Source organism: Atta colombica, unplaced genomic scaffold (assembly GCF_001594045.1).
Source record: "Atta colombica isolate Treedump-2 unplaced genomic scaffold, Acol1.0 scaffold88, whole genome shotgun sequence".
NCBI lineage: Eukaryota > Metazoa > Arthropoda > Insecta > Hymenoptera > Formicidae > Atta > Atta colombica.
In genome coordinates this window covers 2,449,220-2,452,131 of record NW_017259581.1, presented here as the reverse complement: position 1 = coordinate 2,452,131, position 2,912 = coordinate 2,449,220, and the positions used below count along the sequence as shown (strand labels likewise).

The 2,912-nt window shown below is 32.1% G+C and overlaps 1 protein-coding gene across 1 annotated transcript in view; it reads right to left on the bottom strand.

Annotated features, from left to right (window-relative positions):
- The window catches only part of LOC108693153 (peritrophin-1-like), a 3,940-nt gene that overhangs the window by 507 nt on the left and 521 nt on the right, over positions 1 to 2,912 (bottom strand). The window contains exons 2-4 of the mRNA XM_018201927.1: positions 1,921 to 2,115; positions 1,404 to 1,588; positions 156 to 388 (exon numbers count right to left, since the gene is read on the bottom strand). Of these exons, the coding sequence (XP_018057416.1) occupies positions 156 to 388; positions 1,404 to 1,588; positions 1,921 to 2,115 (613 nt within the window). The remainder of the gene's footprint in view (positions 1 to 155; positions 389 to 1,403; positions 1,589 to 1,920; positions 2,116 to 2,912) is intronic.

Genomic DNA, 2,912 nt, shown 5'->3' with positions numbered 1-2,912 from the left:
TATATATATATATGTATATATATACCTGCATAAAATATATTCAGATAATATTAATATGTTTACTCTAACTTAATCTTTCAGTGATTATATTAACTGCTAGATCGTTAATATGAAAATAAAATGATAAAATAATATAGTTCGTAATCAACTCGTACCATCCACGAACGTTCTCAGGTGCATCACATCTCTGCTGCTCCTCATTATAGACGGTGCCATCGCTGCAACCTTGTTCACGCGGCGTCACACCGTTCAGGCATACGTAAAACTTCTGACAGTCCTCGGGATGCGCAAATTTAGGATGGTCGATCACCATGCCCCTACTGTCAACCTGGGTCTCGGTTGGGCACTCAAAACCGTCTTGCAGTTTCTTGCCCATAACTCCGCAACCCTACATCATGCAGCACATTTCTGTGTTATCGTGTTGTGACATCAAAGAGCATTGATTTCAGTTTAATTTAACAATTTCTCGAAAAATTTTATAATTGGTCTTTTTTTGTTAAATTAAAGTTAGATTAAGTTCTTTCTCGTTTCCTAATAGACATTCTAATTTTCTTTGTGCCATTTTTTTACAACTTTTTAATTTGTAGTGTCCAGTTTTATTTTATGTAATTTCATTTGACATAATTAAGTATGATATTAAAAAATGTAATTGAAAATTATACAATATATTGTACAGTAGAGTAGGATTTTGTTTCTCGCATCTCCTGAACACTATTTGTCTGACTCCTAAATTTAAATGCTAACAGAATTGCATTGTTAAGTTCCCACTATAATTGCAAGGAAATATCTGAGACCTACCCGAGGATAATTGTAATTAGGAGAAAGTACATGCGCTGTGGGGTGTATTAGAAGTTTGTACTTTCTCTCAATTAAAGCTTTAACTTCGGGGAAGTTCATAGCGTTTGTTACAGTTCCGAATCAATTGTTCTAAACCTCCGTCGGAGCAAGTCTAAGATTATGTGCGGAATATGATTACGTTACGTGTACATATACAGTATAAAAGGATTTTACTGTTCTTGGAATTTTTAACGTCAATTAACTTATAACTTCTAACACTGCGTGTCATAATCGACAAAATAAAATAATTCTTTCTTACTGCACTGAAAAAATTTCGAATGATTGGAAATGAACGAAAATTCTGATCATATCTATTAGAATTTTGATTATCTCATCTAGAATTATAGATTCTATTATTCTAGAAAATTCTGATTTATACATTTCCAATCAATAATTTTAATTAATATAATCAACTTTTTTCCAATGTCCTCTAAGTTTTTTGGAGTAGAGTTTTTATTCTAAAGAGTGAAAATTTAGTCAATCTTGAAAAAAATAGCTCAATCTGTAAGACTGAGATTTTTCAGTGATAATTCACTCTAAAAATTGTAGAGAGTAAATTTTCTCACCTCGCGACCCGCGCTATCCGGCCACACACAAGTTCCGCTGTACTCGTCGAAATGTAGTCCGGTAGTGCAGGTGATTTCAATCGCCTCTCCGTCGATGCAGTTGTAGAAGACATTGCACACTGTCGGGTCGGGATGCGCGAAGAAACCATTTCGTCGCGGACACTTCTTCGTCGGCTGTGGAGGTTCTATTAACGAGGATAATCAATCAATCGATCGTGCAGTTTCATTATCGTAATATTATATTCGATATTTTAACGTGAATGAAGGTATTATATTTCAATTGGATATATCAAATATACGAAATGCGCTTTATTGCATAAATATAAATAGATAAAAATAAACTTTTAAGATAAGACTTTTTTAACAAATAAAATTTAATTAATAATTATTCTGACAAAGATAATAATATTTTAGATATTACATAAGAAAACGTTATTAAATTAGAAATATTATTCGATATTAACGACGAATATATTGATTTTCAAAACAGTTCTTCATGAAATATCATTTGTCTTACGTAATTCGAGACGGTCACCGCAATCGACGTTGAATACGTGGTCGCACTTGTTAACCTTGCGATTCAAAGGATCGAACACAAGACCGTCCGGGCACAGCTTCTCCGTTGCTACGCCGTCGTTGCATTCGTAATATTTGTCGCATTGCCTGCTATCCTCGTATTGGCCGTCCTTGTTTGGGCAATTGAACGCAGCATCTGTAATGTTACCGACGCTAATACTACTGTGGTCTTACTGCGGGCGGAAATTGATGTGGCGTTTCCGGTAGACGGAGGTGATCGAACCTGTCCGTCGAATTCTTGGATCGACATTATTTCGTCGTTCATTACGTAATTTTGTCTTGGCTGCGCACGACTATACTTATGCAACTCGCCGAACGAGAAAACTGACATTTACGAATTAGAAAGTTCGTTCTCGTACTGTCTCCGGGTTAATTCTAACGGATATTTCCATTGAACTTACTTTGTTTTTTCGCATTTTCTTTCTTTACTCTTATTGCAATTCCAGATAAGAATATTTCATTTGCCTTATATATTATAACATAAATATTTTATATTAGTCATGAAATTATCATCGATGTTTGTTTCAATATTATTTTACATCCGAATTCTAATTATGTTTATATGTGTATTTAAACAATTATATTGATTTTTTTCTTTCAAAACATTTAAATATCAAAAAGTATTTAAATTTTTGAAGGTTTGAATATAATCTACGTTATTCGAATTGAAAGAAAAAAAATCAATATACTTAATTGTTTTAACTATATAGACATAATTAAAATTAGAAAGTAAAAATATTGGAATGTCGATAATATTAATTTCATATTTGAAGAGTATTTATGTAACAATAAAATAAATAAAATACTCTTATTTTTCTCTTACTAGAATTAGTAAAGTTAATTTAGAGAATGTTAATTTAAAGAACGAAGCATGCACTTATAAAACGTATTTAGTATCTTTCTTTTACACAATTAATAATTTTTTATTAATTT